Below are 26,886 nucleotides of genomic sequence, written 5' to 3'. Positions count from 1 at the left end.
GAGGGAGCATCGTTTCCTCCTGGGGACGGTGAAGGCAACACCCCAGAAGATACATGAAGAACGGGCATGGAGTCCAGGGTGGAGGTGGTGGACGCGGCCTCGGCTTTATTAAAACAGGACGGATGTTACAGCTCGACTCGCGACCGAGCAGATACACTTCCGATAAAACACACCGTCTGTGAACACCGACTGTACAGGAACGTCTCAAATGAACCCTGTGATTGCGGCGGCGTGTTGCCATGGCGACGAGCGGACTTTTTGACATATAGTGAGAACGTAGTGTTTTAGCGTTTTCGGCGCGTAGCAGCTTCTCAGAACCAACATCTGGACACACAAACATCTCAAAGGTCCACCGCTCCAGCTGCTCGCCGGCGTCCCTCGGAGCGGGCGGGTATGAGTGAAGCGGGTTCTCGGCCGGTTAAGTTCACTAACTAGTCCTCCGGGTTCCAAAAACGAACAAGTGGAAAAGCGGCACGATGCTGCCATCTAGTGGACATTTAAGGGAAGTGACGTGGACTCGAAGTGGAAATCATGAGGGGGGTCAGAACCAGGATCCCGCCCAAAACAAATCTATATTACAGACAGGAGCCGATCAATCATCAAACGTCTGGGTGATCAGACCGATTCCACACACACACACACACACACACACACACACACACACACACACACACATACAGTGAGGGGAGGCCGGGGGTCAGGATGGGGGAGCAGGTTGTTCAGATGTGGGATCTCCAGCGACGCAGCGACGTACCGCAGGTTCTTCACTGAGGACGAGCGGTTGGAGATCCGGCCGACCTTGCGGACGGAGAGGCTGGGAGGCGGAGCTCCGGCAGGAGCCTCCTCCTGGAACATCTGGACCAGTCTGGGAGACGGAGCTACGATTCATGCGTGGGAAATATATAGAGCTTGCGAGGTGTTTGCGGCCGGGCGCAGCTTCTGCTCCCACGCCTGCAGAAAGCCTGGGCAGCGGGCGCTTCCTGCCGGAGGCTCCGCCCCCCGCTCTGCGAGCGCCCTGCAGGTCAGGCCACGGCGGCGGCGTGCGTCGCCTGACCCGCAGTCCTCGGCGGCCCCCGAAAATGCGGCGCGTCCCGCTCTTGAACTCAGACGGCGCAGCGCGGCGCCCGCCGCGACTCACGTGTGGTTGCCGCCGCTCGCCAGCGCCGTCTTGGCGGGGGAGTCTCTGACGCGGCTGGCGACGCAGTGGACGTGCACGGGCACGCCGCCGGGCAGGCACACCACGTCAGGCTCGCTGAAGGTGTTGTGGCACAGGTGGCATCCCTTCTTCTCAGACACAAAGATGGGCTTCTTCCGCTCCCTCAGCTGGAGGAGAAGCATGGTAAGAACCATCACACACACACACACACACACACACACACACACGCACGCACGCACGCCGTCTGGAGGAGGCGCTCACCCGGTCGTGGAGCAGCTGGAGGTTCTCGGAGCGGGCCAGCCCCACGGCGATGCTGGAGGTGCGGCGGTCGTGCATGCTGGCCCGGACGGCCCGGCCCAGGAACGGCCGCAGCAGCTGCAGCGACCAGCCCTCCGGAAGCATCTGCAGCACGCGCACCGCGTCGAAGGCCTCGCCGTGACGGTTCAGAAGGTCCACCGCCGCCATCTCCAGGTCCCCGGACGTCCTGCCGCCGGGGTCTCCTTCCAGATACACGCCCAGGAGGAGGTGGAACAGCCGACGGCGGTACGCCGGGTCCCGGCGGGAGGAGGCCCACAGGCAGAAGGCCTCGGCGGAGGAGAAGTCCCGGAGCCGGTGCACCAGGATGTGGAAGGCCTCCTCGTGCTCCTCAAGCTTCCCGTGCAGGGTGGCTCGCTCCAGCAGGAGCTGCTCGCCGCCGGCCATCTTGGCTGAAAGGGAAATGCAGAATGAGGCGCCCGGACGCGGACGGCGCCTGGCGGAGGAACATCTCGCGCCTCACCGAGCAGAGCCCGAGGACGGTACAGGTCCGACTCCCGCAGCAGAGCCTGGAGCTTCTCCCGAGCCCGAGCCAGCTCCTCCCCCAGCTCCTCCTCCACCAGCAGGGACAGAACCCGCTCCAGGTACAGCACCGCCAGCTGGGTGTGGAACTTCTCCTCCTGGCAGAAGAAGCAGGCCCAGGTGAGGTGGAGCCCTTCCGGTTCCCGTGGGTTTTGCCGTACCTGCGTCCGCCTCTCAAGCACCAGGTGCTCCAGGTAGAGAAGAAGCGCCGTGCGGTTCCTCTCCAGGTACGTGATGACGTCATCGGGGTCGGGCTGGGGTTCTCCCTGAAGAGCGGGCCTCCTGGTGAAGATGTGGACGGCGGCCTGAGGAACAAACGCACCCTGAATCCTGAGGTACCGCCACCCTCGTGCTAGCCGTGTAGCGGCTAACAATCAACAGTCCAGGTCTGCAGACCCTCAACCAGGAGCTCCAACCCCGTGGAGGCTCTTGGTTTAACCCTCGAGACCTACGCCGGGGTTCTTCTGCAGGGCCCAGTCGGCGTACTTCCACACCAGGTCCAGGTTGGAGCAGCAGCACAGGAAGTCCACCACGTACTCAAAGAGGTCTGATCTGGTCGGGTCCTGCAGCTCCCCGTCCGCCACCCGGATCCACGTCTGTCAGGAGGACCAGAGGACAACGGAGCGTCAACAAAGACCTCAACCAGGAGGCTCCTGGAGGAACCGCCGACGGAAGCCCACCTGGAGGGCGGAGGAGTCCTGACTGTTGTAGTGGTAGAGCAGCCCCAGCGCAAAATACCTGAGGGAGGAGAAGAAGAAGACACGGTAGATGATACCAGAACCTTCTCCTGGAAAGTCCTTCTCAGCCCACAGCAGGACAAGCACTGTCCTGAGGCAGGATTCGGGGAATAACGAAACCGCGGCAGAAGAGCTTCCTCTGGGCTCCTCCAGCCTGCTCTGGCGTCGGGGTGAAGGACGTGTCGTGCTAGAAGGTTAGACCCCGAGGAGCCGAAGGGTTCTTCAGACCGCAGCCCAGGGTTTGACCGCCAAAGGCGCTTCATTTCAAAGAAGAACCCGATCGAGATCTTTCTGGATCATCGGTCGCGGAGCACTGACTTGTGGTACTTCTCCAGCCAGGGCGCGCAGTCGGCCAGCAGGCAGGCGTTCTCCGAGGCCAGAAGGTCCAGGAGGCTCTGGTGATTCTGCTCGGCGTAGAGCTTCAGGAGCGCCGTGTCCACGTCCTCCCTGCAGCCGTTGGCCACCTCCGTGCTTCGTACCTGGTGGAGAGCGTCCGGGGTGAAGGCTCCTCCGAGGACTCGGCCCCGGAGACGCCGTCCGAAACCTTACCTCTCCCAGGTAGCTGATCAGGAACCTCTTGCACCGCAGCACCTTCTCCGGGTCGCCCTGAGCCAGGTGGTTGAGGTCGGCGAACTCGTGGAGCGGCGGGTGGCAGCGCGTGAAGGTGGAGGACGCCGGCAGCAGCAGCGGGCACAGCGAGATCAGCTCCCGCACGTCCAGGCGGCCCTTCCTGGAGACGCAGCGAAGGTCAGTCCCGTCCCGACGACGGATCGGGAACGTGAGGACGCTCGGACTCTTACCTGAAGTGTTCCTGTGCCTCCAGAAACTGAAGCTGGCCAAACTGGATGAACCCGGCCTGCTGGAGGATCCGTTTGTGCAAGATCTGCGGGCAGAGGAACGGAGAGCCGCGCTGAGGGACCTCGGCACCGACGTGAAGGTTCGGACGTCCGTGATTCTCCGGGCCGCAACCACGGGTCGGAGCAAACACCTTGGATTACCTGGAACCTGTCTTTGGGAATGTTCCTCTGCGCCCCCTCGGTGAGGACCAGGGCCTCCTCCACCCTGTGACTGGCCAGCAGGTCCTGGATTTGCCTCTCCAGTGGTAAGGGCACCAGAACATACACAGCTTTAGTGGATGCCAGAAAGACCTTCCCTAAAATACACAACACTGACAGGTGAGGCGCCTGGAGCTCTGAGGGTCTCCAGGAGACGGCCTTCAGAAAAGCACCACGTCCAGGAGAAGACCGGCGTTAAAGTCACTCTGAGCATACGTGTCAGCACGCCAGGTGACCTCCAGGAGTGCGAGAGCAGATGGAGGTCACCCGTGTGACGGCGCTCCAGGGTTTCGGGGACCGACGAGGGCGAAGGTACCTTCGAAGTCTTGCAGAATGTGTCCGTCCCTGAAGGACAGGGTCTGCTTCAGCTGCTGGTCCAGCATGCTGTGCACCGTGACGAAGCTCTCGTCCAGCGCCACCACGTAGGGGAAGCAGACGGCCGCCCCGATGACGCTCTCGGACCAGTTGACCGGCGCCCGCTGAGACGCCCCCTCTGCGTTGGCAAACATTCCTGGAGGACAGGGAACGGAGAGGAACTCAAACGCCGGCGTCAGTCTGGACCTTCGACGCGCACAGGAACCTTCTACGACCATCTCCATCAATATTTGATGAGAACTCAAATCAATATTCACAGCATTATCGGAGGAGACCGAGCAGCAGAGTCCAGCTCGGCCCGATGGCCTCCGTGGTGGCGTTAGGAATAAAATGGAGGCTGACCCTGTGGAACCCTGTGGAACCCTGTGGGAGGCCAACCAGGGACCTTCTGGCTGGGACACTAGAAACACCAAAGCTGGAGATACTTCACGCTGAAGTGCTGAGGCAACCTACGTCCAGCTCCAAGTAGATTCCAGGAAGCCTCCTCCAGGGTTTTTGTCTTCACCATATGAAGAACTCCGTTAGCTAACTTATTCTGGTACTAAATGTAGATGTTCCTCTGCGAGCCCTGGAAACCCCTCCGAGGCTATCAGAGGAGGGCCATCACTTCTCAACGCTTCTGGTCGCCTGACGCCGACCGGTGAGAAGGAATGGTGAGAAGGTCCTGCCTCAGAGCAGGAGCCGAGATGGTTCGCGGTTCCTATGGCTTATCATAACTAAATGGATTTAATTTAAAAACACAGATCCTGCAGAGCAGATCATGAATGAAGCTCCATCTACTCCAGAGGACGTCTTACCCAGACCGCCCGGCGCCGCTAGGAGGAACTCCTCCCTGCCGATCCGCTTCACGATGGGTTTCCTCTCCTCGCTGTTGTAGGGGAACAGGTCCTGGGAGGCTCCCGTGTTGTAGTTGAGGATCATGTACTGCGTGGCGAGCGCCAGGCACAGGAAGTAGCCGTCCAGGCTCACGGCGCAGGGCTGCTCGGGCGTGCTCACCTCCTTGACCAGCTGCACCCGGTCCTCGTGCACCATGTAGATCTGCACGGTCCGACGGCGCGAGGAGAGCACGCCCATCTCCACGCAGAACGGGTCGCCCTTCACCGGGTTCTCGTTGATGCAGAACGAGGTCACGCCTCTGATCTTGGCTCCGCCCCCCGCCGCCGAGGGCACCGTTTCTAAAGTCACCATGTCCACGAGGAAGACGATTCCTTCGCAGAGTACGATCAGGCGCTCCAAGGCGGACGCCGCCCGGAGCTCGGCGACCGGCTTCTTGAGGCCCAGGTGCTTCTGCAGGAGCTTCTGGGCCTGGAAAGTCAGCTTCCCTTTAGCGGAGGTGACCTCGTCCAGCAGGAAGTGGTGGATGAAGCAGTCGTTGGTTCCCACATACAGGTGCTTCCCGCAGCATTCCACACATTCGATGTTGATGCGAGCCTTGTCGCCCATGAGGAGGTCTCGCTCCACGGCGGGGATGAGCTCGAAGGCCTTCACGCTCATCTCGGCCGAGGCATCTACACAGCGGAGGACAGAACGGACAGGCGTCAGAACACCTACAGATGGAGGAGGACACGTCCGAAGGCCTGCTGAGAAGATGCTCTCCTGCTACCGGATGAGTTTGACACTCAACATTTTAGCATAACCAGCTTCCACGTCTGCAGGAAGTCACCGTTCTCCCCCCGTTGGGATGCTCGGTGTCACCTTCTCCCGCTCCACTTCAGGTCCAGCTGCCTCCTGACTGCCTGAGAAGACGTTTGCTTCAGGAGCGGTTCAACAGGTGTAACCAGTAAGCGGACGCCGAATGCGGGATCACAACTTCAACCCACGATGGTGGAACTACATGTCACCCAGAAGGTGTTACTTCAGGCTGTCGTTCACACACTGCGCGACAGGAGGTGTGTGTGTGTGTGTGTGTGTGTGTGTGTGTGTGTGTGTGTGTGTGTGTGAGAGAGAGAGAAATTATCTGTCACACACTCCAGTTTGTTTGATGCTGTCTTGGGGAATTTTCAACATGGGAATGCTTGGCTTCATGTGGGCGTTTCATTTGGCCTTGACTTGTTTGGCCAAACGTTGACAAGTAGTGACAGGCTTTAGTAAATAAAAGTGATTATTAGTTAAACAATTTCAGTCTCAGTGTGAGGCGTGTCGCTTCCCCGTGTTAGCTTCAATCCCGGATCTCCCTGCGCCTACAACCTTCCCCGTCTTTCACCACCCTCCAACCTCTGGAAGGTGTTGCAGTTTAGCTGCACGGGATATAAAGTGAAAAAGAAGAAAACTACACAAACCTGAATTTCAGGCAGCGGCTCGGTTGTTGTGCTGCAGTTCGTTGACATACACAAGCTAGCTGGCTAGCGTGTGGCTAATCAAATCCACAGAAGCTAGCGACAGTCGGAAAAATGACGCTACAGCTTAACGTCAGCTGCCTTGAGGCGCGAAGATGTGTAATTTAACTAATTTTCACAGCAAAGCGGCAAAATTTGTGATGTTAGTCCTCGGAGAGTTTGTAAACCTGATCACTAAGCTAACAGATCACTAAGCTAGCAGTACTGCTTGACTTGTTCATTAGAATGAATGCCTTGTGCTAGCATGCTAACTCACCTGAAACAAGCCCCCAGAAAAAGAAAAAAAGTGCAGAAAAAATGTCACAGCAGGAGAACCTGTCCGCCTCACCAAGTGTTCGTCAGGTGAAAGCTACAGGTTCCCTCCCACAGGAGAGCACACTTTGCGCACTCATCCCCGCCCGGTTCCCCGGAGCTGTCGCCTTGAGCCGGCTGCAGGGGATAGCAGGCCGGGGCGCTTCTCACAGCCGAGCCCTAATAATCCGACACGGCCGCCCGGGGAGACACACCGACGGTCAGTAGCATGGCCACTGCGCCCGGTTCGGCTTGGCGCCGACGGGTGCAGAAGAACGGGTTGGACCGCGGCGGTTGGTGTTCGTAGACCGGCCCTAAACACCGCCCATCGCACGGAGCTGCAGGTGATCCCGCGGTGCGTTCAAGGCTCCGCGGCGAAGAGGAGAGTCGGCGTCTTCTTCTGCGCCGGGTTTTACTGCAGCTCCGAGCGACCGCGGGGAAACAGCGCCATCTACAGGTGGGCGGTGGTACTGCGGCGGCCCGCAGTGATTTCTGGTGGCCCAGGGTGCAATTCAGCTTTTTTGGGCACCTGTTTTCTCATGTTTACTAAAATTCTTCATACCTCTGCTGAGCTCTGAATCTCTGAATCCCCTGGAGCTCCATTCACTTAATTCTTCTCTTTGTTTTGTTTTCCCCTCATGATTCTGTCCCGCCGCACGTTGACGTCTGACTCTTTTTACATTATATTACATTACATTTGGCAGATGTTTTTATCCAAAGCGACTTACAATTGAGGACATAAGCACTGCAAATAATACTCGCAAATACAAGATGCATAGGAAATACACAGAGCAGTAAGCTGGGGTTAGTTTTGTTTTTGTTTTTTTTTGTTTGTTTTTTTAAAGACAAAAACGTACACATACGTACACACACACACACTGCATAGCCTAACTTGGTGCCTAACCTGATCTGGGGCAGCTCAAGCATCAGCGCAGTAAATAGTCCTGAAAGAGAAAAGTTTTTACCTGTTTCTTGAAGGTTGAGAGAGATGATGCTAGTCTTGTTGCTTTCGGACTCTTAAACTATCGGTTTATTTTGCCAGCAAACATACTTGTGTGTGATTTTCACGCCTGTGTAGATTTTTTCCAATCACGAGGTTCATCTTATCACCTTTGATAACTAGGAAACCAGGCCGTGTAGCCCAGGTCTGTGAATACCTGGCTGTGTAAATAAAGTCAATGCGGGTTTCTAAAACTCTGTTGCATTGAAAGTCAAGCAGTTTGCACAGATTTTTCTTGACCATGCGAGTCCTCCTTGCATCCTCTCGCCTGTCTCCGACTGTCCTGCCATACTGGGATTCAGAGAACCTGGGATGTCCTTCAGCAATGCTTCTGCTGGTCCATGTTGCAGGAGGAATTACGTGAACGCTTGCCCAGCGACCCCCCCCTAGGCTCCAGCCGGATTCCTGAAACCCCTCCCGGTGCCCCCTCCTCCTTGGTCCCCCACCTCTTTGGACTTTGTCACAACAGAGCGCAGGGGAATCCAAGACTGGCAGGAGGACACGGGGCTTCCTGAAGTCTGACAGGAAAGGAAAATAACCTGACAACTGGTGGTACTGGAGCTCAGGCTATGGCCTGCCATGGCCGGCAGCTGTGTGTCCACGTGGACCAAATCAGCTGATTAGGTGGAACCACTGGGAAAAGCACTGAAATACCCAAGATGTGTATTTTATATCAATTAACCACGTGTGTCACATTCTCTGTGTCTCCAGATCGTTTGCATGTATTTCAAAAGTTGTGTTGTGGGTGGAAAAATAGACTATTTTCCATTTTTGCCATAATGCACGGTACATGGAAAATAAAGTCCTGCTCAGTGGAGCCAAGGAAACTTTGTTTCATAAGTTTATAGGAGTTTCATTTCTTCGGAAAAATAAGTTGTAAGTGTGAAAACAGTGCACACAGTGCATTGTGTGCTCTGCATGGCTATTATTGGTGTCCGGTTGCAACTCGCCAGGTCATGACATTGTGAGTGTTGGCGGGCGGCGTGCTTTCCATGACTCCGGTATCAACATCACACATAGCAGTCTGGTGATCGACAGAGGGGCGGTGGAACAGGTGGGGAGTTTCAAGTGCCTTGGTGGTCCTTTCTCAGAAGATGTGTGAAGAGAAGACCAGGGAGCCGGTGAGGAAACCCAGGAGAGACTCTTCTTCCTGCAGACCCACCACAGAAAGCGTCCTGAGCTGCAGATGCACTGCCTGAAGAACACTTCACTTTGCACTGTACATTACATTTTAGGGCCAATCTGCCACGTATTTGCTGCTACTTAGTACAATATTTATATTTTATGACTTACATATACGATGTACATTATAACACACGTATATTGCTGTGAAAAGGTGTTTTGTTATGCAGGAATGTGTTTTGACAATAAAGGGTTACAGGATGCTGAAGCTCCCATTCAGACATCATCTAGATCAGTGGATCTTAATCTTGCTGGAGGTTGTGAACCCACCAGTTTTATATGCGCATTCACTAAACCTTTCCTTACTGGAAAAATAAAATGTATTCAAATTACAGACATAGGTTTATGTTTTACTGGTGCACAAAACAAACCGTGCATCAACATCACTGTGTTTAAATAACAAAACCCGCAAAACAAGATTTTCACACACAAACACCGACTCCCATCTCGTGAATCCAGATTGTACATGTTCATCCGACCACTTTCTGTTTTTGCTCGACACTATTAGTATGAAGGGATGAAAATATGAAGAAAGAAATCACACGACGGCCCATCGCGACAGTCACAAGTTGCCAACCGAGTGCACCGGAGTCCCTGCAGCACAGGTCGACCAGTCTATGTAGCCCGATCACCTGCGGCCAGTGATGGCCCGGCGTGGCGTGTCATCATTAATTCTATGAGTCGGCTGAGCGTCTCGACCTCCGCCGAACCCCTGGGGTTCCATCGCACCCAGGTTAGGAACCACAGGTCTACATACTGAGTACACCATCTCATCTGGGTGTCTGGACAATGTAAGGCTTCCAATGGACCTCCTGCATGTGCTTGGACTGTGTGAGGAACCCCGAGCAGAACACGGATGCTTCGTTAGGAAAGGCCGGAATCGAACCGGCAACCTCCCCCGCTGCGAGGCGGAAACCCTAAACTTGTAAACGCTGTAATCTCCCTGACTGTCAGTGAACGCAACGCGGCCGCTCTTCACCCAAGATGCACCTGTCCAACCGAAGTGTCTGAGAAAAGCCATTTTGTTGTGCTAGCTAGCCGCCCGGGTGGAAGCGCCGCCGCCGCCGCCTTCTACAGCCATGTCTCCCGGAGATATCACCCCCAAGTGACCGGCGTAAGCTTGTTGTCAAGCGGAGCATGGATTACCATCAGCGCTAACCCGCCGCGGCTCCTAGTTAAAGTGCTGCGCCTTCGACGCTGCTAGCCGCTATCTGTTTACCTAGCCTTAGCCTTAGCCTTAGCCGTAGCCGTAGCCTTAGCCTTAGCCTTAGCCTTAGCATTAGCATTAGCCTAGCCGCCGCTGTCATTAGCCGGAGAAGCTAAACGTTGGCGTGCGCGTACGCGCGCACGTCCGTGCGTCTCCCCCAATCCCGGTAGCTCGTCTCCCGCCGCGTCCCAAGGCCGAGCCGCCGAGCCGCCGAGCCGGGGGGCGCCGAGGCGCTCGTCCGATGATGGCCGAGGACACCCGACCGGAGCGGAGAACCGGCTTCTCCGCGCTGACGGAGAACACCGCTAACGGGATGGCCCGCACCGCCGCCGGTACCGCAGCCAAGACCGGCGCCTCCAGGAAACTCGTCATTAAAAACTTCAAAGGTATCTGCCTCTCTCCGGTTCCCGGTTCCGTTGACTCACCGATTCTCCGATAACTTTTTCCAGTGTTACCGGGCGCCTGTATGTCAACATTCCCACGGATAAACAGTCGGGATGTCCGTGGAGACTCCCGAACGCAACACGTCCCTGAACGCAACACGTCCGCCCCCCCTTTGCAGAATCTTCATGTCAGTAAACAACGAATGTTGTGCGTGTGCGTGTGCGTGGAGGGGTTTGTTTACTTGGTTTGCTGATGCTAAGCTAGTTGCTCATGGTCCCCATTCCCAGCTGAGATTTATTTGTTGGTTAAAAATAAGTTCTGGGGCAGCACCTCCCCCTCCTGTGTGGGTTCTCTATGCTCTACCTGTGTCTGTTTGAGGTTCCTCGGGGTTCTCTGGGTTCCTCACACACTCCAAGAACACGATGAAGGTTCACTGGAGACCCCACGTGGTCCAGATGAGGAGAGAGTGAATGGTCCTATGTGTCCCTGCGGTGGATCCAGGATGGACACCGGATCTACTCGGAGTTTATGTTCTCCACCTTCATGGCATTTAGACCTCACGGACCTTCTGTCACAGTGAAGCGGCACACAGTGATGGTGCCTCGCCTGCTTTGTGTTTCCGACAGACCGGCCCAAACTGGCCGAGAACTACACGGAGGACACGTGGCTCAAACTGCGAGATGCGGTCGGCGCCATCCAGAACAGCACCTCCATCAAGTACAACCTGGAGGAGCTGTACCAGGTGGGTTCCTCCGGTGACCTTCCTCCAAACCCTTTGCTCAGACCTTCACCCCATAATTCCACAGGCAGCCGTCCCAGCAGGAGGAGTGAGCCTCCACTCTCGGTGCAGACCAGACTCTCCATTCATTCATTCATTCATTAAATATAACGCTTATCCAAGCTGTGATTGGCCAGAGACAGGAGACAGGGTTCCCTGGACCAATCACAGGGACACACAGACGTACAGCCGTTCATATAATAACCATTCACCCTCTCACTCAACTCATAGAAATATCCAGCCGTTCACTCGTCATCCAGAGGGATACAACATTCACCCTCTCATTCACACCTCATGCAGACACATGCAACGTTCACTCTTTCACATGTAATCCAGACGTACAACAGTTCACTCTCACCGCGTCATATAACATTCACCCTCTCACTCAGCTCATGTAGAAACATACAACCATCCACTCATTTATTTACTCAAATGGAGGGATACAGTCATTCACCCTGTCATTTACAGGTCACGCAGAGACATGCATCATTCACTAATACAGATGTGCAACAATTCACTCATTCATTCACACGTCATATAGAGACATATAAGCATTCAAATGTCAAATAGAAGACATGCAACATTCACTCATTCACATGTAACAGATATACAATAATTCACCCTCTCACCACGTCTTAGAGACAACATTCACCCTCTCATTCAACTCATCGAAAAATTCAACCATTCACTCATAAAGAGGGATACGTTAATTCAGCCTCTCGCCTCGTTATAAAGACAAACAACCATTCGCTCTTTCATTCACTCATATAGAGGGATACAGTCATTCACCCTGTCATTCATTTCATAGAAACATACAACCAGTCAGTTATTCACTCATATAAAGACAACCATTCACACATTCATCACTCATTATGTAGATCAGCGATTCTTAACCGAAGGGCCCAAACTTGGGCCCCGAGCGCCATTCTAGTGGGCCGCAAAAAAATATCTGTTTTGTACGTGATGGCCGCGAGGCTGCGGGACGCAATAACAACTCCCGACCATGTAGTGGCGCCAATGCATCAGTCAGTTGTTACTTTAACCAGCTCCATAAATAAGGAGAAGAAGACACTCAGCTAGCTGTAAACAAACAAGACGGAGAAATATTTAAAACGAAAAAAATTGAAGACGACCGACCCCCCCCCCCCGCCAAAAAGTACATTTTTGCACAAGTACAATCCCGACTTCATAAAGTACGGCTTGGTAAACGGAGGTAGCGAGAGCCCAGTGTGTGGAGTGTGTGTGTTAACGCTGGCTAACGAAGCACTGGAGCCATCAAGCATCCGACGTTTGTGGGAAAGCCGGTGGATTTTTTCAAGGGAAAAGAAGACGGGCTGCAGATGCAGAAAAGATGGATCATGTCACTGACTGGCAACTCTAAACGTGCACTGAAAGCTAGCTAGCTCGTAGCCAGACGGGTGGCACAAAGTAAGAAACCATTTTATTTCATTTTATTTGACAAGGTTTTTGCTTGGTAAACTGTAAGTGGATTTGGTTTATTGAATTGAATACTAATCAAACCAAGAGTGAGATAATTATAAACCTATACAGTGTATATATATATTAAATAATATATAATTAATAATAAATAATATATATATACTGCTCAAAAAAATTAAGGGAACACTTGAACAACACAATGTAACTCCACACTTGTGTGAAATCATAGTGTCCACTCAGGAAGCAACACAGATTCATTTGGACTTGTTTTAAGGACATTACATCAAAGTTGGATCAGCCTGGAGTTTGTTTTTACACTTTAATTTGGAGTGTGATTCCTAATCCAGACCTCCATGGGTTGATACAATTGATTTCCGTTGATCATTTTTGTGTGATTTTGTTGTCGGCACGTTCAACTGTGTAAAGAGCAAAGTATTTCATAAGAAAATTTCATTCATTTAGATCTAGGATGTGTTTTTTAAGTGTTCCCTTTATTTTTTTCAGCAGTGTATTAAGATTATATTTAATGGGCCCTGGGCCACTCTGTACTGAAAAAAATGGGCCTCAGGGTCAGAAAGGTTAAGAACCCCTGATGTAGAGGGATACAGTAATTCACCCTCTCACCACGTCATGTAAGGACAACCCTTCACTCATTCATTCACTCATATAAAGGAATACAACATTCACCCTCTCATTCATTTCATATAGAAACAGACAACCATTCATTCAAATGTCCAGTAGAGACATGCAACCATTCAGTCATCCTATAGAGGGATGCAATGATTCACCCTCTCACTACATCATATAGACGGAGAAGCCTTCACCCTGTCATCCGGGTCCTACAGAGCCATCCAAGTGTGGAGACGTGGTCCGTTCCCTGTCTTCACGTGTCCTTCAGACCTTCATCATTCACCCCGTCACTCTCCGGCCAGCGGTCTTCTCAGGCTTGGTCCTCCTGGTGATGGGTTTAGGACTTTAAATGCCAGGATCGCGTGGAGTAAAGGGTGGACTGTCATGTTGGCGGCATTGAAGGTCCCTGGTGTTCATGACCTTTTTAAAAAGAGCTCCTCTCCTCCTGAAGGCCGTGGAGAACCTGTGCTCCTACAAGGTGTCCCCGACGCTCTACAAGCAGCTGCGGCAGGTGTGTGAAGACCACGTGCAGGCCCAGATCCACCAGTTCAGAGAATATCCTTTCACGTACACCGAAGCAGATCTTGGCGGCTCTGTGGGACCCGGAGTCAGGGGCAGAAGGTACATGAAGAAGTCCGTCCAGGAGAAGCAGAGGTAGTGAGATCCCGGCCTGTAGATGAACTCCAGCGGTCGTCACTGAAAACAAAGCTGCGGGTCTGCGTGTTCCCGCATGTTCTCGTATGTTCGGACGAGGTGATTCTTGAGATCCGAAGATCTGAGTTTTCCTCCTGAACTCCGAGTCCACAGAGGGTTTGGACAACCTGTCCTTCCTGAAGAGGATGAACCGCTGCTGGCAGGACCACTGCAGGCAGACGGTAGGTCCAGCCGCCTCCTTCGAGGAACCCGGCGTGAACTCGGCGCTCAGGCAGGTTCTCATCCTCCTCTCTTCTCCAGATCATGATCCGGAGCATCTTCCTCTTCCTGGACCGGACCTACGTGCTGCAGAGCTCTCTGCTGCCCTCCATCTGGTAAGAGGTCTTCACGGGGTGTCTGCCGGTGCAGGTCCAGGGGGCTGAAGGTGTCCACGTCGCAGGGACACGGGCCTGGAGCTGTTTCGCACGCACATCGTGAGCGACGGCGCCGTCCAGAAGCGCACGGTGGACGGCGTCCTGGAGCAGGTGGAGCTGGAGCGCAACGGCGAGACGGTGGACCGAAGCCTGCTGAGAAGCCTGCTGGGGATGCTCTCCGACCTCCAGGTATCTCCTCGGCTTCCCGCCTCGCAGCTCCTCAGCTCCGCCCTCTTCTGCTTCCACCTCCGTATCATCTGATCCCCGTCAAGGTCTACAAAGACGCCTTCGAGGAGAGGTTCCTCCTGGAGACCGACCGTCTGTACGCGGCAGAAGGACAGCGGCTGATGCAGGAGCGAGACGTGAGTGGAGCTGGGTCTGCTCGGGCCGGGGCCTCCTGACCTCCCTCACCACGCATCTTCTCTTGGACCCAGGTGCCCGAGTACCTCCATCACGTGGCTCGCCGGTTGGAGGAGGAGAACGACCGCATCGCCAGCTACCTGGACCAGAGCACACAGTAACCAGCGTCCATCTCCTAACATCTCTGAGGGTGAAGCCTTCTGACCTGCTGCTCATCCTTTGCTCTTCTTCTCCTCGACTCCCAGGAAACCCCTCATCAGCTGCGTTGAGAAGCAGCTTCTAGGAGAACATATGACAGCAATACTGCAGAAGGGTACGTGTGTGTGTGTGTGTGTGCGCGTGCGTGTGTGTGTGTGTGTGGTGGACGTCTGAGTTATCTTCTGGCCGCAGGTCTGAGCGTCCTCCTGGACGAGAACCGTGTGACGGAGCTGGCCCTCCTGTACCAGCTGTTCAGCAAGGTGAAGGGCGGGTTGTCCACGCTGCTGCAGTTCTGGAGGGACTACATCAAGGTAGGAGCAGGTCCAGGGCGAGGAGGTCCAAGCTCCGCCCCCTTCCTTTCAACGCCTCGCCTTCCACCTTCTGCTCCAAGGCCTTCGGCGGGGAGATCGTCTGCACGCCGGAGAAGGACAAGGACATGGTCCAGGAGCTGCTGGACTTCAAGGACAAGATGGACAACGTGGCCCAGAGCTGCTTCGCGAGGAACGAGGGCTTCATCAACGCCATGAAGGAGGCCTTCGAGACCTTCGTCAACAAGCGGCCCAACAAGCCCGCGGAGCTCATCGGTCAGTCGTTCTCCTCGGGTCCCGCCGTTCCGTCCGACCTTCTTCTCCAGAGCCGGAGTCACAGCCGGGGGGCTCGTCCTTCTTCTTCTCCTCAGCCAAATACGTGGACTCCAAGCTGAGAGCCGGGAACAAGGAGGCCACGGAGGAGGAGCTGGAGAGGATCCTGGACAAGATCATGATCATCTTCCGCTTCATACACGGTGAGTCCTTCTCAGGAGAACCCTGGACCGTGATGTCTTAGACCTCCACCGCCGTGGAGGGACCTCCCTGTGGACGTTCGCAGACCTTGATGACTCTTTGACGCCCCACCACCTTCAGGGAAAGACGTGTTTGAGGCCTTCTACAAGAAGGACCTGGCCAAACGGCTGCTGGTCGGGAAGAGCGCCTCCGTGGACGCAGAGAAGTCCATGCTCTCCAAACTCAAACACGGTGAGTCCGCAGGAAGTTCCTCCTCCGGTTGGGGAACGTCTGCAGGTTCTTCCAGAGGGTGCTGCCGGTGGAGGTCTGGACCTGGATCTTCTCCAACCTGCTGGGAGAGGTTGAACTCCTTGTCTGACTTTCCCTCAGAGTGCGGGGCGGCGTTCACCAGCAAGCTGGAGGGCATGTTCAAGGACATGGAGCTCTCCAAGGACATCATGATCCAGTTCAAGCAGGTGCCTGACACACACACACACACACACACACACACACACACACACACACACACACACACACACACACTCCGTCTCATGTTCTGTGTTCTGTCTTTGTCTCAGTTCATGCAGAACCAGAGCGAGCCCAGCAACATCGAGCTGACGGTGAACATCTTGACCATGGGCTACTGGCCCTCGTACACCCCCATGGAGGTCCACCTCCCCTCCGAGGTCTGTGCTCCTCCGTAGAACCTTCCTGAAGATCCCGTCGGCCTGACAGCGGCAGGTCGAGGTCACTCACGCCAGGTGTTTCCTCCTCTGCTCGGTCAGATGGTGAAGCTCCAGGAGGTCTTCAAGCTCTTCTACCTTGGAAAGCACAGCGGGAGGAAGCTTCAGTGGCAGCCCACGCTGGGCCACGCCGTGCTGAAGGCCGAGTTCAAGGAGGTCTGGGCGCAGAAGGTCGAGGCGGGGAAGGCGGCGAGATGTCCGCCGCGGTTCACCAGGGTTCTCCTCGTGCTCTTCCAGGGTAAGAAGGAGCTGCAGGTGTCCCTGTTCCAGACCCTGGTGCTGCTGATGTTCAACGAGGGCGAGGACTTCAGCGTGGACGACGTCCGTGCGGCCACGGGCATAGGTATCTGCCGTAGGTCTGCTTCTCGGTTCCTCCCGGGTTCTCCGCCTCCTCCGGGCGTTGAGGAGAACCTTCCACGAAGCTGCTGCGTTGTCCCCGCAGAAGAGGGCGAGCTGAGGAGGACCCTGCAGTCCCTGGCCTGCGGCAAAGCTCGCGTCCTCAACAAGAACCCTCGAGGGAAGGAGGTGGAGGACGGAGATCGCTTCAACTTCAACAACGACTTCAGGCACAAGCTCTTCCGCATCAAGATCAACCAGATCCAGATGAAGGAAACGGTAGGACCTCCCGGGTCTCCTGCTCCGCCGAGAAGAACCTCCTTCGGCTTCACGCGAGGTTCTTCTCCTTCCTCCCTCCTGCAGGTGGAGGAGCAGCTCAGCACCACCGAGCGGGTCTTCCAGGACCGCCAGTACCAGATCGACGCCGCCGTGGTCCGGATCATGAAGATGAGGAAGACCCTCAGCCACAACCTGCTGGTGTCGGAGCTCTACAACCAGCTCAAGTTCCCCGTCAAGGTGACGCCGCCGATCCCGATCCCGATCCCGATCCCGATCCTGATCCTGATCCGAGACGGGCCGACCTTCTGACCCGCTTCTGCTCCTCAGCCTGGAGACCTGAAGAAGCGGATCGAGTCCCTCATAGACAGAGACTACATGGAGCGCGACAAGGAGACGCCCAACCAGTACCACTACGTGGCCTGAAGGGGGCGCCGTCGCTCCGCGTGCAGATCTGGACCCGACCCCCCAGCAGGACCCTCGGCCCGGTTTGGGGGGGCGGGAGGTTCTGGAGCTTCTAGTAGGAGGCCAGCTCACAAACACAAGTGAACGTTGCTAGATACTCGCTCTGTTGTCCAGTGTGATGTGTGAGCAGAACGGGCGGGTAAAGGGGGGGGGGACCAGACCCGGACCCAGACCCAGACCTGGACCCGGACCCAGACCCGGACCCGGACCCAGACCCGGACTGAGACCCGGACTCAGACCCCTCGAGTAATAAATGTACTGATCCCACTGAAGACCTGGAGACACACGGATGGAGATCTTTATTTCTTTCCTGGATCAGAGGTCCTGTGTGGTGCAGGGCACGTGGTCCACCTCAGGAGGTCCTCATGAAAACCAAATGCTCAGCTTCAACGTGGGCTTCCATGCCAGACTCCAGGACCTGGACCTGGACCTGGTCCAGACTGGTCCCTGGTCTCGCAGAATATATCGTGATCCTGCTAAGTCTTGGTCGCAGCCCACCTCCTCCCTGGGGGTTCACATCCTTGTGAACCCATGCGAGTGTCAGCTGACTGCACACACACACACACACACACACACACACACACACACACACACACACACACACACACACACACACACACACAAGGGAGAGTGTGTGTATGTGAGCGTTCCCACTGCTTGCTCTCAATCCACGCACACACTGCAGGGATTAATATTCCTGCTGTGTGTGTGTGTGTGTGTGTGTGTGTGTGTGTGTGTGTGTGTGTGTGTGTGTGTGTGTGTGTGTCACTGGGTGTCCACAATGCGCATGCGTGGATCCCGCACCAGCCTGGTGTTTTCCGTCTCGCCCGTGTTTGTTTGATTGGAGAACCAATCGGTCATCGATGATCCGATCGATTACGCGTGTCCGCGTCACATGACTCGCGTCATCCCGGAACGGGCGTGCGTGTGAGAGTGCGTGTCACGTGACCATCCGGCACCGCGCGCCCCGCGGTCACATGACGAGTCACAGCTTTTTTTTTTTTTTTTATTTTATTTTCCGCGCACACGCACGACTTCACCCACGCTCCTCCAACCGCGGGCCCACCGGACCGGACCGGACCCCGTCCACGTCCACGTCCACGTCCACAGCCGAGGACCGGGATCCTCCTGCGCCCGCAGCGGCACCACCCGGACCGGAAGCAGCCCGGCGGAGCGGAGAGGATGCGGCGCCTCGCCGGTACCGGCGGCGGGATCCTCGTCTCCTGGTTCGCCGTCCTCGGTGAGCCTCGCGGTTCCGTTAGCTCGGTGCTAATGATGATGCTAAGTCGTCACACCGGAAACCGGTGGGCGGATGGAGGTCGGCAGCTTCCACCTGGCGTGGAACACCTGCAGAGGTGTTCTCCTCAGAGAAGGTCCAGGTGTGTGTGAGACCAGAACCCCCGGGAGGACCAGCAAAGACCGGCTTGGACCCGGTGGACCTTCTGCGTGATGGACCTCCATGCTTTTTGGTTCTCTTTTGGAAAAGCGGGTCAAAGGTCAGAGAAGGTCCTGGACCAGGCAGGTTCCTTTGTGAGGGTTGTTCCATTGATCTGACCCACGTGACCTCCCCTTTGTGTCCGGCACCCGGGGGTGGTCCACTGTGGAGGTCTGCTGGTCCAGGACTGGCTGCTGACACAGGAGAATGCAGGTACTAGAACATGGGGACGCAAGAACCTGGATCAGAACATCTCATGGTTCCTCTGTTCAGTCTCTTCCTGGTGTGTCGTTACTGAGAAGAGACCGGTGGTCTTCAGACCAGGTTTCTCCACTTGGAAGCACCAGCAGCTCCTATCAGAGTCCAGACCCGTCACCGCTCACATCCTCCGCAGCTGCCGAGGGTGTTCTGAAGATCAGATCTTACATTGGTCCATCACCTGAGCAGGTAGTCAGCTGTCAGGCAACCAACCATTGACCCTCTCATTCACGCTCACTGATGAGGAACATGGAGAACCTGGTCCACCACTAGATTAGAAGCTGGAACCCCCTTCGGTCCTGCACCGCTCATTGAAAAGATCTTGAACCTTCAGAGCCCTCCAGGTGGTTTGGTAGAACCCTGTGAGAACCTCCTCCAGCCTGGTCCCGGGCCTTTGCAGTCAGAGTTCTGAGATGTTCTCAGGTTGTTCTCGTCTCCTCCGCTCTCCACAGTGTCCACCCAGGCCGTCACTCTGGAGGTGCGAGATGGAAACTCCACCTGCATCAAGGCGGAGCTCACCGCGCTGCTGTCCATCACCTACAACACCTCCGTCGCCACGGTAACAGCACAGACGGGCGTCCAATGGCGGACGGCGTGCGGCGCCCGACTCAACCCTTCCTGTCTTTCCCCAGAGAACGGCGCTGATCCCCCTGCCTGACTCCGCCTCCGTGGACGCCGCCGGCAGCTCCTGCGGCATCTCGCCACGTCTGGCGGCGGCGTTCGGGCCGGGACACGGCGTCGGCCTGAGCTTCTCCACCAACGGGAGCCTGTACGGCGTGAACAACCTGACGCTGCAGTTCAACCTGAGCGACTCCGCCCTCTTCCCCGACGCCGTCGGCGCCGGTGAGACAAACTCCGCCCACAGCCTCACGCCGGGCAGCTGGATGACCCCGCCGTGTGTGTGTGTGTGTGTGTGTGTGTGTATGTGTGTGTCCGCAGGCATGGTGGTGGCGTGGACTCCATCAGCAGGCATCTGGGCCGCCATCAACACCACCTACCGCTGCCGCAGCAGCTCCAGCCTGGAGGTCGGGGGCGGAGCCATCACGCTGACCGCCGTGAGGCTGCAGGCGTTCATGACGGGGAACGACCTGAGCGCCGCCGGTACGCCACCACCTCTGCATGCGTGTGTGTGTGTGTGTGTGTGTGTGTGTGTGGTTTGATCTTCTCCGCTGGCTTCTGTGCAGAAACTGTGTGCATGGCAGACCAGGCCGTGACCTTAGCCCCGCCCCCGACCCCTGGCCCCGCCCCCACGGCGGCGCCGGGCCCCCCCCCGCACGGCTCCTACTCCGTCCGGACCAATGGCAGCGCCTGCCTGCTGGCCCAGATGGGCCTGCAGCTCAACATCTCCTACGTCTCCGGGCCGCAGAAGCAGGTGGGTTCTGGTGGGCCCGGAACCTCGCAGGACCACCTCGTGAACCCGCTTTGTCCTCCACCTTCTCCAGATGGTGCAGAAGGTCCTGAACCTGGATCCGTCACTGATGACCACGTCAGGTCGCTGCGAAGCCGCCAGCGCCGCCTTGTCTCTGGCGCAGCAGCGAACCGCCATCCTCAACTTCACCTTCACGCTGGTAGCTCCGCCCCCTCCGCCCTCGCCCGCATCTCCAGCGAGTCTCCTCAAACCTTCTCCTCTTCTTCTGCAGAACTTCACCACCAACCGGTACCACCTGAGCGGCGTCCAGCTGCAGGCCGACTGGCCCGACATGGCCGGTACGTCTCCACCTCACACACACACACAGATGCACACACATGTTCTCCAGATGTTGGTAGATCTTCACGGAGGGTTCCTCTCTGCAGCTCCCTTCTCAGCCGGCAACGACAGCCTGGACCTTCTGCGGAGCTCCTTCGGCCGCTCCTACCTCTGCGCCGCCCGCCAGTCCCTCACCATCACGCCCACCTTCTCCCTCAACACCTTCAGACTGCAGGTCCAGCCCTTCGCCGTCACCGCAGACAAGTTCTCCTCAGGTATGGACCTCCTGTCTCCGTGGAGACACCGGGCTGTAGATCGGGCGTCCGGACTGCTCCCGGCCAATCAGAAGAGGGCGCCGCCGAGCGTCGGAATAGCAAAAGACGCGTGTTGGGTAGATGGGTTCGCCGGTTCTCGCGGGGTTCTGCAGGTTCCTCACGGTTCCGCTCGTTCTCCTCTGCCCGTCCAGCTGAGGAGTGCCAGATGGACCAGGACCAGATGCTCATCCCCATCATCGTGGGCGCCGCCCTCGCCGGCCTGGTGCTCATCATCCTCATCGCCTATCTGATCGGACGCAAGAGGAGCCACGCCGGCTACCAGACCATCTGAGGAGGACGGGGCAGAAGGTCCTGGACCAGGCGGACCACGTTCTACCACCCCGAGATGGACATTTTTATTTTTCTTTGCCGTTTCTGGGAGCAGCTCACCACGCGGACCCACCTCCACCCGGACCAGGCGGGTCCAGCTGCCCATCTGCGTGCCTCTACACCTTCTCCTGCACCTTCTCCTGCACCTTCTCCTGCACCTTCTCCTCCTCCTTCAATAAGATGGCGAGTTTTTTCCTGAAGTGCCGCTTTTATTCTGTTAGTTTCCCGCTCAGTGATACCCGTGTGATAACGTAGGAGAACCCAGGAACTCAAAGGAACTCCAGAGGTCGGTTTGGAAGATCTCGGAGAAGATCCCTGGACGTTTGAGGAGAACTGAATGGATCCCAGAGAACCCCAGCCTGGCAGCAGGACCACCTGATCCACTTGGTCTTTTTATTTGACAGGAAATTGTTTGATCTTGTTTTCAGAATAAATCCAAAGTCCTGAGAGACCACCTTCTGGAGGTCTGTCTAATCTGTGTGTGTGTGTGTGTGTGTGTGTGTGTGTGTGTGTGTGTGTGTGTGTGTGTGTAAAATAGAAAAATAAAGCGGGTTTGTCCTGCTCCTCCATGACTGAGACACGACCTGGTTCTGGTTCCATCGTGAAGAAGAACCAGAACCTTCAGAGTCCTGCTCAGAACCTCCCGGAGCTCAGCGTTCGGCTTCTGCCGCCGCCTTCAGAAGCCGATTGGGAGGAGGAGGTCATCAGAAGACGTGGAGCTCCTCAGGTTCTCCTCCAGGAATGTGGGTTCAGGTCTCCTCGGCGAGGACGCGGGAGCGACAGGCCTCCCGGAGTTTGGTCAGGGTCGCCATGGAGAGACTTCCCGGTTCTGTGAAGATTTTCTGGAGAACGTCCAGAACCGTCAGCAGAAGAAAATCCCTGGACTGGAGATCCTTCACCCGCGTCTCACCTGCATGAAGGTGTGGACCTCCTCCACGGGCCGGCCCCGGGTGATCTGCCTGAAGATCTGGCAGACCTCCGGCAGCGAGCCGGCCCGCTGGATCCGGTCCCGGTGCTGGTGGATCAGGGTCAGCGCCACGCGGAACAGGATCTTGGATCCCTCGTAGAACAAACAGTCCCAGATCCTCAGAACCGTCTGCGACAGAAGAACCCACAGAAGACCTTCATCTCAAAGGAGGTCGAAGGAGATCTCGTCCAAACCTGCTCAGCTGGGCGAGGGGCGGGGCTTAACCTCTCACCCACACCGACACACACTTTCATCTCCAGCGGACCCGCCGACGGGTTCGGACCAAAGGCGGACAACGTGGAGAGAACATAGGTCGGAGAACGTGGAAGGAACCCAAGCAGAGGAACCCGGGTTGGAGAACACGGAGGAGAACCCACACTCGCCGGGTCTCGGTGCTGACCTCCACCGGCAGGACGTCGATGTAGAGGCAGATGAACCAGCGTGAAACCACCAGGGTCCACATCACATTGTGGTCCACCATGGTCTGCCAGACCTGGGGGACTTTGGCCTTCAGAAGCTCCCCCAGAACCTCCTGGTCCATCTTCAGCCCCAGCATGGCCGGGCTGTAGTAGTCTGGACAGATGGACAGGAGACAGGAAGGCTTATTGTCTGAAGCCGACGTGTGTGTGTGTGTGTGTGTGTGTGTGTGTGTGTGTGTGTGTGTGTGGAGACCATGGGTAGGAGGAAACACCTGGAAGAATCCTGCCCAGGAGAGCATCCATCAGCCAGAAGGACTTCTCTTCGTCTCTGGTGATGAGCAGCAGGTACCCGGCGATGAAGTTCATCCCCTGGAGGGATGAGATGGTTCCTGAGCAGAACATCCACACACACACACACACACACACACACACACACACACACACACACACACACACACCTGGCAGTAGCCCACAGCCGGGTTGTGCTGCCCGTAGGCCAGCAGCACGTCCCGCAGCGCCCCCTGCAGGCAGGTGGTGGAGGTCTTCTGGAAGTGGACGTTGTCTGGAAAAGTCCTGTTGAGGTCTGCGGGTGAAGACCAAGATGTCCGCCGGCGTGAGAAGATCACCTGGCTGTTATCGTGTTATTTTGCATTCATAACAGGAAGCTGTGCGCTGGCGCAGAGACCTTCACCCCATCTTCACCCCATCTTCACCCCACCTTCATCTCCACCTTCATCTCCACGTCACACACTTTCCAGCACCTGGTGTTGCCGTGGACAACGCGGCGATGAGCGCTAGCTTGACAGGTAGCTAGCCACGTAGCATCTGGACACGGAGGTGGGGGTTGGATTTTGGTGGCAGTGGTCCTCAGGTCCACATGGTCCTGATCCCATGAGGTCCAACCTCATGTAGTCCAACCCCACATGGTCCTGATCCCATGAGGTCCGACCCCATGTGGTCCAACCTCACATGGTCCAACCACACGTGGTCTTGATTCCATGAGGTCCAAACATCAGATCAGTCCCATATACTTCTGATCCTGTGTGGTCCTAACTCCTTGAGGTTCTGAACCCATGTGGTCCAGTCCCAGGATGTCCCGATCCCCCTGCAGACTTTAAGGTAGCCTCGCCCGACGGGGTCAAAGGTCAGGGATCGTGTCACGTGACCTCACCCGCGGTCCTCCTCAGAAGCTCAGATCTGACCTGCTCGATACGCGGTAACACATCGTCCAGTTGTCTTCACACCATGGGAGCTCCAACGCCAACAGATGGACGGATGAGAACTTACCAGTGCAGATGGTCTCCACCAGTTTGGGGTCTTGCCGGGCCGCGAGGAGATCCCGATAGTAGCCCGGGTTCTTCTCCAGCTGGTCCTGGGCTCCGCTGGTCTGCATCCAGATGATCGCGCGGTGCTCGTTGGGGACGCCCTTTCGCACGAAGCGCTTCACTGGGTTCGGAGAAGAAACGTTAACCGTCCCCGTCCAGCTTCGCATCTCCGCCGACCTCCCGCCCGGCGTCTCCGCACTCACGTCTCACGTTCTTCTGGACTCTGGACCTGCCCTTCATCAGCTTGGACCACTTGATGGAGCGTCTGGTGAGGACCGCCAGGTACTCGGACATGAGCTCCTCGTACGACTCGTAGTCGAAGTCATCGGGCCGCCGGAAGCCGTACGGGTCCAGGCTGGAGAAGAAGGCAGAACAGATCAGACGGCATGGAGGAACCCCAGGAGAACCAGGAGGACCAGGAGAGCCGGCACCGTGAGCTCTCACGCTGGTCCGTCACCTGACCGGGTAAATATATCAGTGTATCCTATTACTTTCCTGGCCTTAAGACGGTTAGATAACAACGTAATCTCCTGCCAGATTAAACCTCCGGGAGTTAAGAGATGCACCTGTAGACCTTCTGAAGGAGGTCTGAGGAGGAGCAGGAACATCTTCACCTCAGAAGGAGAAGGTCCAGTTGAGGAGCCGGGTGTTCCAGGAGTGGCCACCAGGGGGCGCAGCGGTGGAGCCACAACCCTGAGGGAACATCTGGACATGTTCTCCAGGTTCTTCCCAGGTCCAAATACATGTGGAAGGTTCTTTGGAGACCCCAAATGGTCCAGACATATGCCTCTGTATGCAGCCCTGTGATTGGGCCAGAGTCAACCTCTCAGCCAATCACAGCTCGGATAGCTCCCCCCCCAGCAGGATGAGACAATGAATGAATGAATGAATCCCAACCCTGATCTGGAAGTCATAGATTTGGGACTACAATGGTGAAGGTCCAGGACCAGGACCTGGACCTGGACCTGGAGGTAGCAGCTATCTCAGGTGGCTTCATTGAAGACACCTGCTGAGGAGAAGCTGTGGAACCCGCGGAGGTTCTGCTGTCTGAAGGTCGGTTCGGGTTCTACCTTCCGGAAGTTACCTTCCCACGCGCTCCTTGGCCCCTCCTCCGGCGCTGGTCCGGGTCCGGTTCCGGTTCCGGTCGGCCTCCTCCTTCTTCTCCATGGTCGCTCGGGTCCGAGTGGAAACTCCTCGCCGTGGACCTCCTACATGCCCCCCCGCCGCGTCCGTGTCCGCTGCGCGTTCACGGACCCGTTCCGCCGTGACCCGGAACGAGCCCGCGCATTCCTACTTCCGCTCCAAACTGGAACCGAAGTGGAACCTCCACGGTGTGTGTGTGTGTGTGTGTGTGGGGGTCACTTCCGGCCGCCCGTGGAGTGGAAACAGCCCGCCGCCACGCCGGTGCACCTGCTGCTCGCGTCCCGCCCCTTCCGGTCCACGGAGCTCGGGCTGCTGCGGGACTCCGACCCCCGGTCTCGGGGTCCGGTCCGATCCGGTCCGGTCCGGTCCGGTCCCGCCCACGCACGTCGGTCAGGCTCGGCGGTGCGTTCAAGTGCGACGCGTAAAAAGACGGTCTCGCGGGGCGCGTGGGGAGTCAGGCGACTCCGGGTTAGATCAGATTAACGGTTTACGTCATTAACTCCGCGTGCGCGTGTGTTTGTGTACGCGGGCGTGTGTGCGTGTGATAGCTTAACGCCTTGAAGGACTGGCTTGCGTGATCTGACCTCACGCACGTAAAAGTGTAAAAAAAAAAAACAAAGGGAACTTTTTAGCGTGTAACCGCCGCGCCCCGTGGGCTGCCACGCGGAGTGTTCGAATCTCCCACGGCCGTGAAGGCAACACGAGTGGCGACGTGACCGCGCCCGCGGGCGGCGGGGCCACGTGAGGCGGGTGCGCGCGTCGGGTGGGCGGCGTCAGCGCGTCCCGTGGAAAAAACACCTCATGGGAAATACCTGCTCACCAGCAGCCAATCACCTGCCTCCGTCTCACCAGCAGCCAATCACCTGCCGGCTTGGCGGCTCCTCCCACAGTAACCAACTTCCAGTCTGGTACCTGAACATCCTTGTGTGTGTGTGTGTGTGTGTGTGTGTGTGTGTGTGTGTGTGTGTGTGTGTGTGTGTGTGTGTGTGTGTGGTGAAGATTGAAGAACTTCACGACACTCGCATTTGAGAGGAGAAGGACAGGAAGTCCTCCATTTATTCTCTGATTTGGACCAATCGCAGACCAGCTGAGAAGACGCGTCTCCTGTCCTGGATGAAGGCAGGAAGTGCCGTCTAGATGTTCTGGTCCAGATGATCTCCTGCTGGAGGCCCCGAGCAGCTGCAGGTCATCCGGAGATCACGGGCGGAATTTTCCAAATATGGAGCAGGGCCATCAGGGTTTAGCGTTAATCCCACAGGTTTAATCCGGGGCCTCTGCGCCAATCCAGGGAGATAAACTGACGTTTGCTGCCCTGGTCTGGAGGTCTGGAGGTCTGGAGGTCTGGAGGTCTGGAGGTCTGGAGGAGCAGGTGTCCTGGGCTCCTGAGCAGCTTC

General features: G+C 56.5%; 4 protein-coding genes and 1 long non-coding RNA gene across 7 annotated transcripts; 2 read left to right on the top strand and 3 right to left on the bottom strand.

The window, feature by feature from the left end:
- Positions 1-79: 79 nt before the first annotated feature.
- tgfbrap1 (transforming growth factor, beta receptor associated protein 1) lies at positions 80-7,139 on the bottom strand. Its single transcript, XM_086144424.1, has 13 exons — positions 6,753-7,139; positions 4,958-5,668; positions 4,102-4,296; positions 3,729-3,883; positions 3,531-3,613; positions 3,280-3,460; positions 3,049-3,209; positions 2,674-2,731; positions 2,446-2,589; positions 2,155-2,298; positions 1,935-2,091; positions 1,418-1,863; positions 80-1,323 (listed from the first exon to the last, which is right to left on the bottom strand). Exons 2-13 carry the CDS (start codon positions 5,652-5,654, stop codon positions 1,135-1,137), a joined length of 2,610 nt encoding a protein of 869 aa, XP_086000550.1. The 5' UTR covers positions 5,655-5,668; positions 6,753-7,139; the 3' UTR covers positions 80-1,134.
- A 1,351-nt stretch (positions 7,140-8,490) lies between these two features.
- Positions 8,491-10,741, bottom strand: LOC147236010 (uncharacterized). The gene is made up of 2 exons (XR_015105968.1): positions 10,602-10,741; positions 8,491-8,937 (listed from the first exon to the last, which is right to left on the bottom strand). It is a non-coding gene; the product is annotated as an uncharacterized LOC147236010 (long non-coding RNA).
- cul4a (cullin 4A) lies at positions 9,981-17,894 on the top strand. The gene is made up of 20 exons (XM_086144419.1): positions 9,981-10,562; positions 11,187-11,302; positions 13,860-13,964; positions 14,215-14,283; positions 14,363-14,436; positions 14,502-14,664; positions 14,748-14,837; positions 14,910-14,992; positions 15,081-15,148; positions 15,226-15,344; positions 15,425-15,617; positions 15,713-15,817; positions 15,936-16,046; positions 16,185-16,270; positions 16,373-16,480; positions 16,580-16,693; positions 16,775-16,880; positions 16,980-17,152; positions 17,237-17,389; positions 17,480-17,894. Exons 1-20 carry the CDS (start codon positions 10,418-10,420, stop codon positions 17,573-17,575), a joined length of 2,277 nt encoding a protein of 758 aa, XP_086000545.1. The 5' UTR covers positions 9,981-10,417; the 3' UTR covers positions 17,576-17,894.
- A 137-nt stretch (positions 17,895-18,031) lies between these two features.
- On the top strand, positions 18,032-22,092 carry lamp1a (lysosome associated membrane protein 1a). The gene is made up of 9 exons (XM_086144420.1): positions 18,032-18,854; positions 19,760-19,866; positions 19,940-20,150; positions 20,247-20,408; positions 20,492-20,679; positions 20,750-20,875; positions 20,948-21,014; positions 21,102-21,269; positions 21,461-22,092. The coding sequence occupies exons 1-9, from the start codon at positions 18,797-18,799 to the stop codon at positions 21,598-21,600; spliced, it is 1,227 nt and encodes a 408-aa protein (XP_086000546.1). The 5' UTR covers positions 18,032-18,796; the 3' UTR covers positions 21,601-22,092.
- grtp1a (growth hormone regulated TBC protein 1a) lies at positions 22,086-26,189 on the bottom strand. Of its 3 annotated transcripts, none has more exons than XM_086144422.1 (8): positions 25,434-26,187; positions 24,553-24,704; positions 24,312-24,470; positions 23,483-23,607; positions 23,297-23,393; positions 23,006-23,178; positions 22,549-22,734; positions 22,086-22,467 (listed from the first exon to the last, which is right to left on the bottom strand). In XM_086144422.1, exons 1-8 carry the CDS (start codon positions 25,514-25,516, stop codon positions 22,438-22,440), a joined length of 1,005 nt encoding a protein of 334 aa, XP_086000548.1. In that variant the 5' UTR covers positions 25,517-26,187; the 3' UTR covers positions 22,086-22,437. The 3 variants fall into 3 exon arrangements, with proteins under 3 accessions (XP_086000548.1, XP_086000547.1, XP_086000549.1); XM_086144421.1 differs by having other exon boundaries at positions 22,086-22,480; positions 25,434-26,017; XM_086144423.1 differs by lacking the exon at positions 22,086-22,467 and having other exon boundaries at positions 22,592-22,734; positions 22,983-23,178; positions 25,434-26,189.
- Positions 26,190-26,886: the final 697 nt, after the last annotated feature.

This window comes from Fistularia commersonii, chromosome 3, assembly GCF_037954325.1.
Source record: "Fistularia commersonii isolate RoL2024-O1a breed Wild chromosome 3, RoL_Fcom_v1.0, whole genome shotgun sequence".
Lineage (NCBI taxonomy): Eukaryota > Metazoa > Chordata > Actinopteri > Syngnathiformes > Fistulariidae > Fistularia > Fistularia commersonii.
Note: the sequence above shows the minus strand (reverse complement) of the source record. Positions and strands in the feature narration are given on the sequence as shown.